Genomic DNA, 15,673 nt, shown 5'->3' with positions numbered 1-15,673 from the left:
GCTAATTAAAGAAATTAAAATTGAATATAGTAAACCTTATTAACCACCTAACTGTTCTGCCCGAGCTCAGCTCGGGCTGTGGGAAAAGCACTTAACTGTTTTGGCCAACATAAGGAAGGGGGAGGGCTGTTTTAGCTGCTGATATCTCCTAAATGCTAGGAGCTAGAAACATGTAACTGGTCTTGCTTGAAAGCTAGCATTCCAGGCTTTCATAAAATGACAGCATTTGTCCAAACTAAACAGGAGACATCACTGTGTGAAATTGAGTCAGGAATAATTGAGGGCAAAACCTGCTTTTACTTTCACTTTCAGCTGTATTCGCTGCATTCCGATTTCTAACAGTGATATCTTCCCACATACTGAAGATATTGCTGTCATTCTGGCATTTTTTCAAACAATACAAAGCCCATATCTCTATCTGGTACGAAACCAGAGATATGAGCAGATAAAGCAGCCACTCCACTCCCCTTCAGGGGGTGGGGGTCAGTTGCAGAGCTGATCACTGCAGGAGGAAAGAAAAATAGTAAAAATATATAGAAATGTGGCATCATCATTATCATTGTAGTGACCCACATAATAAAGTTATGTCATTTTACCACTCAGTGAACACCGTAAATAAATTCCTCAAAATAATGTACAAATTTCAGTTTTTTATATCTTTCCCTCTAAAAATAAAAAAGTTATTTAAAGGGCTTCTGTCACCCCACTAAACTTTTTTTCTTTTTTTTTGCTTACTTATAATCCCCACACTGCGATTTATGCCTACATAATCAAATTAATCATTTTGGTCCTGTAGATTTTGTTTAAAACATGCTTTTAAAATATGCAAATTACCTTGCTACCAGCAAGTAGGGCGGCTACTTGCTGGTAGCAGCCGCATCCTCCGATCCTAAAGACGCCCCCTCCGGATTGTGATTGATAGGGCCAGGGAACGTAATCGTTCTCTGCTGGCCCTGCCTGTTAGCATTCAAAATCTGGCGCCTGCGCTGCGGCCGTACCTGTCTTCAATCGGCGCAGGCGCACTGAGAGGCGGCCGCTCGCTCGGCCGCTCCATCCTCAATGCGCCTGCGCCGATGATGTCACATCTACACCCGGCGCAGGCGCATTGAGGATGGAGCGGCCGCCTCTCAGTGCGCCTGCGCCGATTGAAGATAGGTACGGCCGCGGCGCAGGCGCCAGATTTTGAATGCTAACAGGCAGGGCCAGCAGAGAACGATTACGTTCCCTGGCCCTGTCAATCACAATGCGGAGGGGGCGTCTTTAGGATCAGAGGATGCGGCTGCTACCAGCAAGTAGCCGCCCTACTTGCTGGTAGCAAGGTAATTTGCATATTTTAAAAGCATGTTTTAAACAAAATCTACAGGATCAAAATGATTAATTTGATTATGTAGGCATAAATCGCAGTGTGGGGATTATAAGTAAGCAAAAAAAAAACAGAAGCCCTTTAATACACTATATATACCCCAAAATGGTTCCTAAAAAACCTACAGCCTATTCCACAAAATAAAAATTAAAAAGTTATGACTGCTAGAACACAAAGGGGGGAAAAATTATTGGTCCTTAAGGCTAAAATGAATTATGTCACAAAGGGGTTCAAAAATGCAATAGTGTCCCCTGAGTTGTGCGCCAACAAGATTTGGCTGCGACTGTTAAGAGGTTGAAGGGTTGTGCAGTGGAGTAATACTGATGACCTATCCTGCCGCTTCCTCTTTAAAGTTTACCTGTACGTCATAGTAATGCTTCATCCCATTCAAGTAAATGGGACAAGCAGTTGTAATTACCTGAGGATAGGTCATCAATATTACTCCACTGCACAACCCCTTTAAGTGACATAGCCAGATTCAGAGTCACCGAGTGAGTATTCACATGCAGAAAATTTGCCCATTCAACCATGGTCAGCAGAGATTAAAGTCACCAGGAAATTCATTAGCACAATCACCATGCACAATTCCTTTTAGGACTAGCTTAGCTGAATGTAATGATACCTTTCACTTGGCAATCCATTGCTTCCTTCTAGAGAAAGTACTTTTAGTACCTATACAAAGAAGCAGTTCACATTGTGGGTCCAAGCCACAATGTGTACCTTGCTCCTCCTGCCAGCCCCCCTCTCCTTGATTCATAGGGTCAGGCGAGATGACTATGCAGGAACCTGGCTGTGTCAGCCAAGAAGGAGGGCCTGGCAGAAAAAGGCAGAAGCAGGGGGGCACAGAGTGGCTTGGACCCACCCTCAGTGCACTTAACGGCTCATTTGCATATGGATTAAAATTACTTATTTCTTGAAGGAACAAACACTTGGGATTGTTGAAATATGACATACAGATCCTTGTTAGAGATCTGCATATGGCCACTTCCCAGCTGCAACTTACATGTCAGGGCAGCCTCACAGTTTGGGAAACACTGATCTAATGTATATGTCCAGCTACTAAGATTGTCCAAAAACCTACAAGGTTGTGAGCAGACGTGGTGTCACAGCGCGTGAAGTCCAACAAGACTTCAGCAGCATTTTTATTGCAGCATTAGTTGCGACCAAATGAGCCAACATTTTGAAAAGTATTTACTTAACATTATATGTAGATTCAAACTGTAAAAGTAGAACAATGCTAAAAGAGGTAAACTATACCAAAGAACAAGCAAACATTGCCAATGCCCACTGTTGAGTAAAATGAGGTCATGACACAGAATAAGTCACTTTCAATTCATGTATTTCCAGGAAGTCTGCTGCTACTTTGAAGAAAAGGTAGGATATCAGATTAGATAATCAAAAGCACTGCAGTCTAGCCAATAACATCCAGTAATTTCAACCACTTGTAGAGAATAAAATTATAAAACAATTTGTCAGAATAAAGAAAAACCAATACATTAAACAACTCTCCAAAGATTTTGCAGGTTTTTCCGATTTTGAATATTTTTCCCATGCAGGCAGATTTCTTACCTTTCCCATTTACAGCTAACGGTGATGCTGTGGTAACAGTCAATGGCAGCTGAATTTGTGGCACTAGTGGTGGCGGTCTTGGTCTGCTTCCCATTCGAGCTCTTTCTGCACCAGGTCCCAGTAAAGCTCCAACTGGTTTCTCAGCAGTCACCTCTGGTGCTACAGAATCCTGCTCTTGTTCAATATGGTTTAGCTTTTCTCCGGGTTCATTCTGAAATCCATCGACTGAATTCCTGTTTTTCATTGGACTTTTTGGTACAAGAATTTTGATACCCGATCTAGAAAGGTCCATATTTTTCCTTACTGGAATTAACTGAGGACTTCTGCGTAATTTTGGACTGGTGGGAAGCTGAAGATTTTTTAAATCACCATCCTTGGTTAGAGTCAAAGATTTTGGAGACGTTCTTGAAAAAGAACTATTAGTTGACCTGGAGATTTGCTTTCTGGCGTTATTGGGAGATGTCCTATTTGTTTTTGATATCGTGCTGTTGTCTTTTGGCTTTTCACTGTGTCTTCTATTGAATTCTAGAATATATTCCTCACAGTTTACTAGATGTTGCTCTGGTTCCCAGGTATCATCACCACTGTCGTATCCTTTCCAGTGCACCAAATATTCAATTTTACCTTTTTTATTTTTCCTTTTGTCAACAATTCTTTCTACCTAAAAAGATAAACAATATAATACTATTCATTCAAGACATACATACCTCACCTTTCAAACAATACAATCATAAGCAAAGGTCATCATATCACTGTAGGTGCTATTTACACAAATGTAGGGGGAGATTTATCAAAACTGGTGTAAAGTAGAACTGGCTTAGCTGCCTATAGCAACCAATCAGATTCCACCTTTCATTTTCCAAGGGAGCTATGAAAAATGAAATGAATCTGATACCAGTTTTCCTTTACACCAGTTTTGAAAAATTAACCCCTTAATTCAAAGACCTCTTTCACACGACCGTGTGTCCCCTGTGGCTGTATTGCGGCCCGCATACGGCAGGTCCGCAATACACGGGGCACCAGCCATGTGCATTCCGCATCACGGATGCGGACCTATTCACTTGAATGGGTCTGCAAATCCGGAGATGCGGTGCGGAACAGAACAACGGAAGCACTACGGAGTGCTTCTGTGGGGTTCCGTTCCGCAAAAGGATAGAACTTGTCCTATCTTTTTGCGTAACAGAGGGATCGCAGAACCCATTCAAGTGAATGTGGGTCGCGATCCGTGTGCGGCTGGCCCAAGGTTGGTGCCTGTGCATTGCGGACCGCAATTTGCGGTTCACCAGCCCATTCATAAGAAAATTTTACACATGAAGGACTGAAATAAGTAACCAAAGACTAGGAAGATTCTTACCTGTCTTTGCTCACAACAGCAATTTTTTTTTCTTAGTTGTTATTTACTGCTTCAGTCTTGTCAAGCCATTAAAGACTTGTGAATACAATATTGCAAGAAGGCAGAAACAAAAAATAAATAAAAAATCTAAATTGGAGTTAACAGCATCTATAATCCAGCACTCTTGTTGCAGTGGAAAAACCTAGATTTATGATTAATCAGATTTTTATCCTCTACTATTAAATACTCTTATTTTGATCTGTTTATTTTTCTAAAACCTGAGCGCTGGATTATAGATGCTGCAGTGTTTAGCATGCTATTAGTGGGGCATACTAGAAGGTATATAAATAGGTAAATAGGAATGGATGCAATGTTGCCAATATTAGAGAGATAGAAACAAATCGAACGTTGATTAAATTGTGGCAAAATTTACTATAATGTAATAGACTATTTTCCATTAGGAATGTGCATGCATGTTTTATTCACTTTGACCATTCTTACTGGCTATTTTGGGCCTCGAGGACTTTCATTTTTCCATCTCTGCATTCCAAGAGCCAAAACTTTTCAATTTTTTAGTTGAATGATGGCTTGTTTTTTGTGGGACTAGCTGTCATTTTGTATGGCGCAATATTATACTATATATAAATATATACAGTGGGATGCGAAAGTTTGGGCAACCTTGTTAATCGTCATGATTTTCCTGTATAAATCATTGGTTGTTACGATAAAAAATGTCAGTTAAATATATCATATAGGAGACACACACAGTGATATTTGAGAAGTGAAATGAAGTTTATTGGATTTACAGAAAGTGTGCTATAATTGTTTAAACAAAATTAGGCAGATGCATAAATTTGGGCACCACAAAAAATAAATGAAATCAATATTTAGTAGATCCTCCTTTTGCAGAAATTACAGCCTCTAAACGCTTCCTGTAGGTTCCAATGAGAGTCTGGATTCTGGTTGAAGGTATTTTGGACCATTCCTCTTTACAAAACATCTTTAGTTCATTCAGGTTTGATGGCTTCCGAGCATGGACGGCTCTCTTTAAGTCACACCACAGATTTTCAATTATATTCAGGTCTGGGAATGAGATGGCCATTCCAGAACGTTGTACTTGTTCCTCTACATAAATGCCTTAGTGGATTTTGAGCAGTGTTTAGGGTCGTTGTCTTGTTGAAAGATCCAGCCCCGGCGCAGCTTCAGCTTTGTCACTGATTCCTGGACATTGGTCTCCAGAATCTGCTGATACTGAGTGGAATCCATGCGTCCCTCAACTTTGACAAGATTCCCAGTCCCTGCACTGGCCTCACAGCCCCACAGCATGATGGAACCACCACCATATTTTACTGTAGGTAGCAGGTGTTTTTCTTGGAATGCTGTGTTCTTTTTCCTCCATGCATAACGCCCCTTGTTATGGCCAAATAACTAAATTTTAGTTTCATCAGTCCACAGCACCTTATTCCAAAATGAAGCTGGCTTGTCCAAATGTGCTTTAGCCCACCTCAAGAGGCACTTTTTGTGCTGTGGGCGGAGAAAAGGCTTCCTCTGCATCACTCTTGCATACAGCATCTCCTTGTGTAAAGTGCGCCGAATGGTTGAACGATGCACAGGGACTCCATCTGCAACAAGATGATGTTGTAGGTCTTTGGTGCTGGTCTGTGGGTTGACTCTGACTGTTCTCACCATTCGTCGCTTCTGTCTATCCGAGATTTTTCTTGGTCTGCCACTTCGAGCCTTAACTTGAACTGAGCCTGTGGTCTTCCATTTCCTCAATATGTTCCTAACTGTGGAAACAGACAGCTGAAATCTCTGAGACAGCTTTCTGTATCCTTCCCCTAAACCATGATGGTGAACAATCTTTGTCTTCAGGTCATTTGAGAGTTGTTTTGAGACCCCCATGTTGCTACTCTTCAGAGAAAATTAATAGAGGAGGGAAACGTACAATTGACCCCCTTAAATACTCTCTCTCATAATTGGATTCACCTGTGTATGTAGGTCAGGGGTCACTGAGCTTACCAAGCCAATTTGAGTTCCAATAATTAGTTTTAAAAGTTTTGGAATTAATAAAATGACAACAGTGCCCAAATTTATGCACCTGCCTAATTTTGTTTAAACAATTCTAGCACACTTTCTGTAAATCCAATAAACTTCATTTCACTTCTCAAATATCACTGTCTGTGTCTCCTATATGATATATTTAACTGACATTTTTTTATCATAACAACCAACGATTTATACAGGAAATCATGACGATTAACATGGTTGCCCAAACTTTCGCACCCCACTGTAGCACTGAAATTTTTTGAGGAAGTGGTAAAAATGACTTTTTATTCTGTAGGTCAGAACAATTACATGATACCAACTTACATACAATTTTTTTAAAGTTTTACTACTTTTACCCAATAAAAATATTTAATTTACCATATTCTGAGAACTTTATTTTTCCATTGATATAGCCGTGCTAGGGCTTGAATTTTGCAGAATGAGTTGATGCTTTTATTGGCATGATTTTGGGGTACATACAATTGCAATTACGCCTTTTTTACGCCATTCACCAATAGTGTTTTAGGCACAACAGATGAACTTCATTGTTAGAAGATCCTATTAGGCCATTTCAAGTTGTGGGGGCCAGTAAGACGACAGCGGGATCCACTTCCCTCTGTGCAAGTGCTTAGATGCCACGGTCGCTATTAACGTCTACAGTCTAAGGCAGGGTTCCTCAACTCCAGGCCTTTAGGGTCCACCTGCCAGTCATGTTTTCAGGATTTCCTTAGTATTCATCAGGTGATATAATTAGAGTCAGTGCATCAGGACGTACCACAGGTATTCATTCTGTGGGATATTTTGAGATCATGACCAGTAGGATGGCCCAGAAGACTGGAGTTGGTCTAAGGGGTTAAACTGCCGGAAGATCTTATGTATGAACTTACGCCCACCTATTCCTTTTACTTGTTTCACCACTTTCCCACTAGCATTTTGTTGTCTCCTGTGTTTTTGAGCTTTATACATCCTGATACATGATCTATGCTCATTTAGTCACCTTTATGGGTCTAGATGTATCGTTTGACACATAGGCATTTTAAAAAATAGATTAGACTATGTTCACAGCAGCGTTTAGATATTGGGCGGGCTGTTCTAGTAGCCTGTTTCGATATAAATGCCAGCTGTCAGCCGAACCAATCCAGCCAAAACACAACACTTATGCTGGAAAGAAGCCGGATTCCATTATAGTCAATGGGCATTCGGGAGTGAATGGAGTATCCAAAAATGCTGGATACGATAAAATCCGGCAGAGAACAGCCTGCCGGATTCCATAGTGCAGACGTGAACGTATCATTAGATTTCAATATCGCAAGTAGAAAATCCATTAGAATCACCTATGATGGAGTGATGGATGACAAATATGGAGTGATGGATGACAAATATTTTCTTCCTTAATTATTGCATCACAATTCTGCCATCTGAGAGAGGCAATCGTGCCCTCTTCTGGGTTGCCAAAAAAGTTTATTTTTTTCTCTTACAAGCAATGTAATCTATTTGTGAGGAGTATTGAACAGCGAGACTTGAAACATTACAACCAAAAGCAAAAGATGTTGTTTAATACTTCTTTGTAGGGACAAGAACGTCTCAAATGTCCTTTTTACTGGTAGCTGAATCTCAGGCCGTGCAGCAGCAAAAAACATCCAGGGCATGTTTTAAAGCTGACAATCTAAGCTTTAACCCCTTCAGGACCCTGCCATTTTTCATCTTAAGGACTAGGCCATTTTTTGCAAATGTGATAACTTTAAAATGCTTTTACTTATCTGAGATTGTTTTCTCATCACATATTGTACTTCACTACAATGGTAAATTTGAGTCAAAATACTTAATTTTTATTTATAAAAAAAAATACCAAAATTAAAGATTTTGAAAAATTTCGCAATTTTCAAGATTTCTATTTCTCTGCTTTTAAAACAGATAGTGATACCTCCTAAAATAGTTATTACTTTACATTTCCCATATGTCTACTTCATGTTTTGATCATTTTGTAAATTAAAAAAAAAATTTTTTTTTTTGGGACGTTAGAAGGCTTAGAAGTTTATAAGCAAATCTTGAAATTTTTCAGAAAATTTCCAAAACCCACTTTTTAAGGACCAGTTCAGGTCTGAAGTTCCTTTGTGGGGCTTACATAATAGAAACAACCCATAAATGGCCCAATTTTAGAAACTACACCCCTCAAGGTATTTAAAACTGATTTTACAAACTTTGTTAACCTTTTAGGTGTTCCACAAGAATTAAAGGAAAATGTAGATGAAATTTCAGAATTTCACTTTTTTTTCAGATTTTCCATTTTAATCCATATTTTTCCACTAATAAAGCAAGGGTTAACAGCCAAACAAAACTCAATATTTATTACCCTGATTCTGTAGTTTACAGAAACATCCCATATGTGGCCGTAAACTGCTGTACGGGCACACGGCAGGGGGCAGAAGGAAAGAAAGGCCATATGGTTTTTGGAAGGAAGATTTCACCGGGATAATGTGAAGACCCCCTGATGCACCCCTAGAGTAGAAACTCAAAAAAATGACCCCATTTTGGAAACTATGGGATAAGGTGGTTTTGTTGGTACTATTTTTAGGGTACATATGATTTTTGGTTGCTCTATATTACACTTTCTTTGAGGCAAGGTAACAAAAAATAGCTGTTTTAGCACCATTTTTATTTTTTGTTATTTACAATGTTCATCTGACAGGTTAGATCATGTGGAATTTTTATAGAGCAGGTTGTTACGGACTCGACAATACCAAATATGACAACTTTTTAACTGTTTTTGTTTGTTTGTTTCAGTTTTACATAATAAAGCATTTAAAAAAGAAACATTTTTTAGTGTCTCCATATTCTGAAAGCCATAGTTTATTATTATTTTTTTTTGGTAGGGGATAAATTTTTCCGGTATGAGATGACGGTTAGATTGGTACTATTTTGGGGTGTGCATGACTTTTCGATTGGTGTTGCACTTTAAGTGATGTAAGGTGCCAAATTTTTTTTTTAGCACAGTTTTTATTACATTTTTTGATGGTGTTCACCTGATAGGTTAGGTGATGTGATGTGATATTTTCATAGAGCAAGTGGATACAGACGCGGCGATACCTAATATGTCTACTTTTCTTTTTTTTCCTATTTTTTACTTTAATTTTGAGAAAAGGACGCTTTTTTTTACTTAAAACCTTCAAAAAAAAAAAAAAGGAATATATTTTTTTTTACTTTTTTCACTTTTGTCGCACTCTGGGACTTCAACTTTTGGGCGTCTGATCCCCTTTGCAATGCTTCCTGTGAGATTCAGGGGGTTGGATCTCACAGGCTGTCATGAAAGGCCCTGTGATAGGGTCCCCATCACAGCAGCACAAGGACCCAATGGCCACCCCGCACTTGGCAGGATCCCGCACATGCCACGGTCAGCACTGACTGCAGCAGTGCGAGGGTTAATGCGCCGTCATCGGCGCATACAGCAGGGAACCGTTTTGACACCGGACCCCTGCAGCTGATCGGGCGGGTGCAGTTCCTGCACCCACCCGATCAGCCCGCCGTACGTGTATGGCGCTGGTCCTTAAGTCACATCTACCAGCGCCACACATGTACGGCGCGAGTCCTTATGGGGTTAAAACAAGACCAATCTCAAAGTACTATCCGTGATACATCACAAGTTACGGCTGTTAGAAACAGGTCCCAGTGAGAGCTGCACATATCTCCAGTTCTCAGATCTTAACACATTTCCAAAGGCTGTATCTCTCAATATAGAGCATAACTATTGATGTACAGCAGCTAGATTGTTAGCATTAACATAAGACCTGGCTCCCATCTCTAGCTGCTACACAGCCTTAATTTTCCAGATTAAAACAGTCCTCTCCTTCATCCGGCTGTGATCTCAGCCTAGGGGACGTTATGACAAGCTGCAGGAGGAGAGACACAAATAACTGTAATGGGGAGTGTTACATGGACTTTTGTGAATGTCATCAATCCCCGTTTTTCCATTAATCATAAAGCTTAATTGCTTTCGAATTGTCACATATCAAGGGGGTGTCTTATTTTTATTCTTTTAGAGAAAAGGAGTAAATGAGAACTTGCTCATGTAACTACCCCTCTGCGCCTAATTATGCCATGATCCAGATGTTTACCAAAGTCCAGATCAAGATCACAGCGCCAAATAAGGCTACTTTCACACTCACGTTTTGGCTTTACGTTTGGTAGATCCGTAATGGGCTCTCACAAGAGGTCCAAAACTGATCAGGGGCGACCCCGTCCGGATACCTAACCCTATACCCGGGCAATATCCCTAGTAGACCCTATAAAATGGTTTTGTTACATAACTCGTCTAGGGAAACAGACAAAATAGGGCATCCTTCAAAAATAGATTACAAATGGAATACAAATGGTATAAAGCTGGCAAAGTTAATGACTCAAAAGTATGCATAAATAAACTGAGAGGGGAGGGAAAAAATAACCCACAAATCTCCCTTGGGGGTCAATGAATTAATAATATTCCCCTAAACAGTTATGCCCTACAGTGGGTAAGGGCTACTGCGTAGCAATTACATAAGAGCCCGCCAGTGGGCACAAGCTGTATGTCTATACTCCAAATCTGGCATCTGGTGTAGCAATTTAAAAGGCCGTGTCCTGCGCGCCTAATCCCGGGGACTACCCATCCGATCATGTATACAGAACACGTGACCTACGCGCCACGTCACAAAGGATGAGGTGGTGATGGTAAGTTCACTAAAAGAGTTCAAGAGGGGCCTGGATGAATTTCTGGAGTGTAATAATATTACAGGTTATAGCTACTAGAGATGGGTCGTTGATCCAGGGAGTTATTCTGATTGCCTGATTTGAGTCGGGAAGTAATTTTTTTCCCCTTAAGTGGGGAAAATTGGTTTCTACCTCACAGTTTTTTTTTTTTTGCCTTCCTCTTGATCAACTTGCAGGATAACAGGCCGAACTGGATGGACAGATGTATTTTTTCGGCCTTATAAACTATGTTACTATGTTAAAGGATTCAAAGGTCATTCTGTTCCCATTCCAGATGATGAAGAGGTCATCTATGTACCGTGCCCACAGCCCTATGGGATCAATAACATTCATTCGCTCTCCGCAAAGACCATAGTCTCCTCCCACCAGCCCAGGAACAGATTTGCATACGATGGGGCACACAGACTCCCCATCGCGGTGCTCCTAAGCTGGTGGTAGTTTATTAGTAAACGAAAATACATTTTTGGTCAAGGTAAATTCCAAAATGCGGAGAACAAAAAAAGCTGTGGGCACGGTACTGACACCCGCGAGTTTGTGAAAAGTGGTCTACAGCTTTAATCCCAAGAGTGTGTGGAATGCTGGAGTACAAGTCCTCCACATCGATTCTAGAGAAAACTGCCCTCTTCGATATGGACCCCCTCTAAACGCCTTAAAATATCAGTTGTGTCCCGTGTATACAATGGCAAAGCAGTCACAAAGGGGACCAATAGATGTAGATGCCCGAATTCTGGCATAAATTCCCCACACCCGATACAATAGGCCGACCCTTTAGGGGTGATACCACCTTGTGTAAATTTAGGAAAGCAATAGAAAGTAGACATACGTAGAAATGCAGGTAACAGGAAATTATATTGTTTGATGACTTGTAGCTGTTTAGCCTCATCCAAAATACTCTTAAGTTCACCCTTAAAGCCATCTGTTGGATCCTGAGACAATATTTCATAAGTCTCACGATCATTAAGTAGAGACTCATGTCCATGACCACCGTGTTCCCACCTTTATCTGATGGCTTGATCACCACTGAACAGTCCTTCTCCAAGTTAGAGATCGCGGCGGTCATGGCATGATCACAATTAGGCTGAAAAGAATAGAGTCTCAGTTCTTTAATCTGTTGTTACGAACTGCAAAAAGACATCAATACAAGAAATTTCTCCTGTTACTAGCGGCATTTTATTATTTAAGATTAGTGAATGGACCCAGCCACTCTTCGTGATCTGTATCTGATTCAAGATCATATGAATATATAAAAGACGTACGTCAGACAAGATATCCATTGGGATACCTAGTTCTTGATACTGTTTTCTCTCCTGGTGCCTAAAGTGCTTGTGCCACCGTAATTTACGAATAAACAGATTCAAATCTTTAATATTGAACTGTTAAAATTCAGTGTAGGCACAAAAGAGAGACCTAACTGGAGAACCTGAATTTCAGTAGTACTTAAAGGGCGTTAGAACAGCTTTACAACCTGTGGGCCGGTAACTAATTTGGGGGTAGTTGGGTGCAATTGTGTAGTGGATAGATTAGGGCTTGACTGAATTGCCCCTAGTTGGGTTGCCCTAAAAAACGATGATCGCGTCCCCTATATGTTCCCCTCTGTTGACCACGATTTTTGCCCCCGGTTGCGGATACTTATTGATTTTGGGCCCACTGTCCCTATCTGAATCAGAAGGATCTGTTTTTGTAGATGATTGGTCTGTGTAACAAGCTGTAGTGTCCTTTTTGTTGAAAATGGAGGAATAGATCCTATTCTCTTTCAAATCAGCCAAATCTCTAACAAATTGGCGATGTTTTCTTTCCTAAAGATGGTACTTAAATTTCTCAAGGGTATTTTGCAATTGCTTTTCTTTATTAGCAAAATCTGGCTCCTGTGAGAAGGATTGAGCAACCTCAATATTCTCCATCAGCTTTTTATTCAGGAGCTCCAAATTACTTTTTTCTTCTGCGAGTAGTAAGTGCATTAAATGTAGAGAGCTATTGGTAGCCTCCTGTTCCCACTTAGTTAAAAACCGGGGTTTCTAAATCTAGCTCCTGACAAAAGTGAAATACGAAGACCCCTGGGAACAATGTTGTTTTTAAGATCGCTTTCCAGGCCCTGCACTTCCCACCAGGACATAATTTGGTCCTTATAAATGGCTGTCAATTCTCTAAAGGCCGCATGAAAAGACGGGGTATATTTCTTCTGATGGAATTGTTTGTCTGAGAAAATGTCCTTTGCCTCCACCAACCAACTGCATCAAAACCTGTGGTAATAAATCTTGCCATGCTCCAAAGGAGACAAAAATATAAACACTGATAGAAAAGTATGTATAACTTCTCATAGAAGTCACAAAATCAATTGATACTAACATAAACCCCCAAGGGGGAAAAAGGAGATAAAACGTAACTTTTACTTATAATAAGATAAAGTAAATGCACTGCACCAGAAAGACACACAAACACTAAATTAAATTCAAATGGCATACCGTTTGTACAGCCCCCTAAATTGAAGCAAGACCATGAGGCATGAGTGCCCACATTATGGATGCAACACCACGACCTCCCAATGTTCATCAGAAAGAGTTATGGCACACTGACTCATTTTTTGATGAATTACAAGAGGATCAGGTGCTCAGTCCATAATACAGAAGTAATAAAACACTCATATTATCCTGTCTAAAAGTGGCCTTAGTTAATGTATCATATTTGGTTTAGGAATTTAACATTGTTAATTAGGATTACAATTTATATAGGGGGTGAAAAATTTATACACTATATACTGTGTTTTTTGGACTATTAGATGTATTTTTTCTGGTGAGTCTAATAGTCCAAATGCCAGCATCAGAAGCAGGAGACTCTGAGCTTCGTTACTAACTGAAAGGTCCTGGCAGGACAGTTGTGAGGACACAGCATGAAATGTGTTCTGTGTACATAATCTGTGTGTTAGCCTTTAGTGACATTTCCTATGCATTTAAGGAAAAATATACAAAGGAACATACACCACTACCAAAAACTGAATCGGCTTGTTTCTAATGCGTTTACTGTACTGGGTACAACCAGTTGTTTGAGAACTTCGATATAAGCAGCTGAAATGACCAAGGCTTCTCATAGAGAACATATCTATCATTTAATGATAGCTCAGGGTACTTTAGCAAAACATTAAATTTAGAGATCCAAACAAGAAAGACTAATCTAGTGAATTACAATTGGACCAAGATGTAAAATGAGAATTTCATAACAGAGAAAGACTACTGAAATCCTGCAAACTAATTGCCACATTCCTAAATTGAAGGGTAAATTATATGTGCTGACCCTGCTTCCACCTTTGTGCAAGCGTGGAAGTTTTCACCTTGGCATCTACCGTATTTATCTACGAGTGAAACTGGTACATTACTACTTCAGGAAATGCCTTCACTAGCAGATTGTAGAAAACCCTGGAGTGGTAAAGTGAAACCACCAATACCAAAAATGCCAAATCAGACTTAGGCTGGTACCTACATATAGAGGAGAGGGGGTTACCAGGTGCCAGCCATGGGTGGGAAGTTATTAAGAATGGTGTTTTATGCCAGTCTTAGTAGAAATAAAGAAATACACTTTCATGGATGGAGACAAATGCACACAAATCAGAAATAGAAATTACACTGTCCGAGGGGCGACCAGATCATCTCTAACAAGTGTTCATAGGAATGCTGGTTAGCGATAAATTGCCTGTGTAAAAGTGATTACATGATGAACGTGCAAACGCTCGTTCATCGGGCAGTCACATCTTTTTTGCAGGCCATCGTTTCCAGATTGTGCCATCTAATCACACTCTGCTGACGGCAGATAATGATTCTGTATGGGGGCGAGCAATTACATTAGCGATTGATCCTTCCCATACTGTGGAAGGGATCACTGCAGTGGTCTCCTTCACTGACGAGCAGGCGATTGTCAGGATGGAAAGCTTCCTTCCCTATAATCGTACTGCTCATCTGCAGGTCTAATTCCAGCCCTTAGAAATTTGTCATCATGTTTTTTTTTCTTCTAAAAGTTTAAGAGGGCACTGAAGATACCGCCTTGTATCCTATGAACCATTGTTTTATTTGACAACCAAATACAGACCTTGTCCTTCTTCCTTGTTATTTTGTGATTGTATGTTAATGTAAGTCAACTACCCAGATGCCTGCTTTTCATTATCGAGTCCAATTTTCTACAATACAGAAAGCCTCTTTGCATCCCTAGATGCAGCTTTAACCCCTTAATGACCAGTCCATTTTGCACCTTTGTGACCAGAATAATTTTTGCTAATCTGACGTGTCACTTTATGTGGTAATAACTTTTGAATGCTTTTACTTATCCAAGCCATTCTGAGATTGTTTTCTCGTGACATATTGTACTTCATGATTCATTATTTCTGATATTTGCGGACTCTATACTGACAGGGAATGTCCCACAGGATTGGCGCATGGCAAATGTGTTGCCAATATTCAAAAAGGGTCCAAAAACAGAGCCTGGAAACTATAGGCCGGTAAGTTTAACATCTGTTGTGGGTAAACTGTTTGAAGGTTTTCTAAGAGATGCTATCTTAGAGCATCTCAACGGAAATAAGCAAATAACGCCATATCAGCATGGATTCGTGAGGGATCGGTCATGCCAAAACTAATTGA

At 40.2% G+C, this 15,673-nt stretch overlaps 1 protein-coding gene across 2 annotated transcripts in view; it reads right to left on the bottom strand.

Annotated features, from left to right (window-relative positions):
- CDYL (chromodomain Y like) overlaps window positions 1-15,673 on the bottom strand; it is an 86,585-nt gene that overhangs the window by 37,921 nt on the left and 32,991 nt on the right. The window contains exon 2 of one of the 2 annotated variants that reach the window (XM_040432044.1): window positions 2,933-3,593. The exons of the other annotated variant lie outside the window; for it this stretch is intronic. Coding sequence (XP_040287978.1) covers window positions 2,933-3,593 — 661 coding nt within the window. The remainder of the gene's footprint in view (window positions 1-2,932; window positions 3,594-15,673) is intronic. 2 annotated transcript variants of the gene reach the window in all.

This window comes from Bufo bufo, chromosome 5 (assembly GCF_905171765.1).
Source record: "Bufo bufo chromosome 5, aBufBuf1.1, whole genome shotgun sequence".
Lineage (NCBI taxonomy): Eukaryota > Metazoa > Chordata > Amphibia > Anura > Bufonidae > Bufo > Bufo bufo.
This window is presented reverse-complemented; position numbering and strand designations above follow the sequence as displayed.